This window comes from Muscardinus avellanarius (genome assembly GCF_963383645.1).
Source record: "Muscardinus avellanarius genome assembly, chromosome: 5".
NCBI lineage: Eukaryota > Metazoa > Chordata > Mammalia > Rodentia > Gliridae > Muscardinus > Muscardinus avellanarius.
The window spans coordinates 109870276-109873175 of NC_137790.1; the positions used below are offsets into that span (position 1 = coordinate 109870276).

Here is a 2900-nt window from a genome sequence, read left to right on the forward strand (position 1 = left end):
ATTGATCATATGAAAAATCAAAATTCTGAGTTCTCCATCTGGTATTGTCTACACTTCTGTTATGGTGAGTTCTGTCGTTATGTGATTAAAAGGATTACTTGCAGTTTCTGTGGACATGACCCCCACATTTTCAGAATCTTGGAGTACTGCAATGGAGTATGAATTGGTTTCTAATCATCTGCTTCTTATCTTTGGATGCTTAAACTCAGCCCTTACTCCCTCTGCAGCTCTAGTGGGACTGTATGCATTCTTTGGACATAGCACTGAGTTAGGGAAGCTCTTCAATGTTCCTTTCCACCCTGCTTCTGCTAGGATCTGATCAGTAGAAGGGGACAAGGCTCCACACTGTGTCCCGACTCTGGCTGGCACAAGGTTTCAGTGGACACCTGGTCAGTAGGAGGGTAAGGACCTCTGACCTCCAGTTGCACTGGCTTCAGTCACGTATGCTTTTGCTGAGCCAATTTTCCATGTTAGGGAAGGGGTAGCACTCACTGGGGTCACCTGGGAGGTGGTGCCAGGATTGTGTCTTGTCTTTGCTGGCTGGAATGATTCTGACCTGTGCTGCCTGGAGGCTTGGGTGCAGGTCTCCCACTCCTTCTGCAGATGCTACAAGTGGGAGAAAGTGGAGTCTTCTCTCCATCTGTTTACTTCAGAAATGGCCCTGCATGTGCCCATAGCTTTGACAGGGGCCAGGTCAGCTGTAGGGAGTAGACCTGGAGAGTGTTTTCACCCTGGCTCAAGCTATTTTTGGTGAAGCTGCTTTAGCAAGGTGGGGGAGGACCTGCCCCACTCTTGAATGCAAGCCTCTTCCCACCCCATCAGTGGCAGTGTGCACACTATGTGGGCGTTAGTGGTGGTGGTGGTGATTGTGCATCGCCTTTGTTTGCTGTTCTGTTTCTGACTCTGTTTGGACAGTGCACTAGTTTGGGCTGTAATTTTCAGGGACCCAGATGAAAAGTTTTGTAACAGCCATTGGCTGCTGCCTGCCTCTTTCCTGTGAGCTGCTTGTATATCCAATTGTGTTTTTTTTTCTATGCATCTGTGACTGATAGATTGGCTGCTCTATGGTAAGAAGGTTTTATTTTATTTTTTATTTTTTTAATTTATTTTTTTTGCAGTCATCACAGATTTGGGTAACTTCATTTGCACTTTATAGTGATTTTTTAAGGCCTATATCCAATGAGACCATTTTAAAAAGCTCTATGAGGAATGGAAATGTAGGTGTCTATGACACCTTTTAAAATGAAGCTTAAATTTTTGAATGAGCAAGATTCACTTTTGTAGGTAGAGGCCCTGCTTCTTCATGATCTTCAGTCTTAACTCGTACAACCACAAGAGAAGAAGCTGGATATCTGCTTAGCTTTTGTTTATTCACAAATTCCATGTCACCATAGATACTCAGCTTCTCAGAGGGAACATACTGCTCTACAGCTGTAGCAACAGCCGCACAACAAATCCACAGCAACACAATCACTGAGAGGACAAGAGTTGTGGTTAAAATCCAACCAGAGTTAAGAGAGAGGCATCTTAAAAAGCCATCACTTTCTCCATCTTCAAGATAGTTCCTGTGTGCTTGTGAACTTCTCATTTGCAGATAGGACATTTTGCTTAGAGATGATTCTTTCAAATTTGTCGTCTCTTGCTCCAACTGTGGCGCATACTGAATTTCTGGTTTAGACTGGAATATAACTATTTTTCCGTCATCAGCTTGTAGATAAAAAGTCCATGAAGAGGTTATGAAGCTCTGTGCAGAGTCCATCATGTCACTCCAGAATGACCTCACCAGAGTTAGAGGGAAGAGAAGATGCATTTTTGGCATCAGGGACATGAGTTGTTCTTGTCTCAACTCAGCGGAAAGGCAGCTGATTATGGCAACCAAGATGGCAAGCATACTGCTCTTCAAATTGGGAATATGCTTCTGTCCAGGCAGATTCACATTCCAATTTGGTCCGATTTAAATCAATTCCATCATCCATAAACTGACAAATGGAAAACAGTCTACAACCAATCTGACATGAGTACAACTCCTCTTCCTTGGGGTAGGTGTGTAAGGGGTAGGTCAACTGACAGGCCCGGTGGCAGGACGCCGTATCACCCAAGACCAAGTCAAACGCTTCAGCCGAAGCGGTTCCCGAGCCCCCGGCCAGGGCCACGGTCAGCAGCAGCAGCAGCAGCAGCAGCAGCAGCAGCAGCAGCAGCAGCAGGAGCCCCAGCTGGGCCCGGAGCCAGAGCCTCCCCTTCGGCGGCGCCATTTTGTTCCCCTCTCTGTAAGAAGGTTTTAATTGTTGCTTGCTTGCTTGCTTGCTTAACTCAGAAAGTCTAAGTGAAAATTATTTCAGTCAAGCCCCAGTAATTAATTCCTACCAGGCCTCACGTTTTGTGTCCATTGTGAATACCATCGTGAGACTGCCCTTAGAAGTATCTTTTCTAGTTCTATGATGAATGGCATATCTATTGTTTTAAGGGTTACATTTAATCTCAAATCACTTTGGGTAGTATGGACATTACCAATTATTGATTCTTACAAAAGAGAAATATGAGATATATTTTCAATTTTTTTGTTTTATTAAATTTCTTTCATCAATGTTTTATTATTTTAATTGTAGAGATTTTCTACAGATTTGTTTACTTATTTTTAGAAATTTTATTTATTCATATTTTGTAATTCATGAAAATGGGATTGTATTATCAATTACTGCTTCATATAAATCACTATTAGCATAGTGCAATATTACTTCTTTTTATGTTGATTTTGTATCACTCAACTTTGCTAAATTATTTATTATAATAGTTGATTGGAGAAAATTTGGGTGGCCTCTATATATAAGATAATGTCATCTGCAATGACAATTTGATTTCTTTTTTTTCAAAGTTATATGCCTCCCTGCTTTTATTGATTT

At 42.0% G+C, this 2900-nt stretch overlaps 1 protein-coding gene across 1 annotated transcript; it reads right to left on the reverse strand.

The window, feature by feature from the left end:
• Positions 1 to 1249: 1249 nt before the first annotated feature.
• LOC308263333 (transmembrane protein 59-like) lies at positions 1250 to 1828 on the reverse strand (the record flags this gene model as incomplete). Its single annotated transcript, XM_080696318.1, has 1 exon — positions 1250 to 1828. One exon carries the CDS (start codon positions 1826 to 1828, stop codon positions 1250 to 1252), a length of 579 nt encoding a protein of 192 aa, XP_080552444.1.
• Positions 1829 to 2900: the final 1072 nt, after the last annotated feature.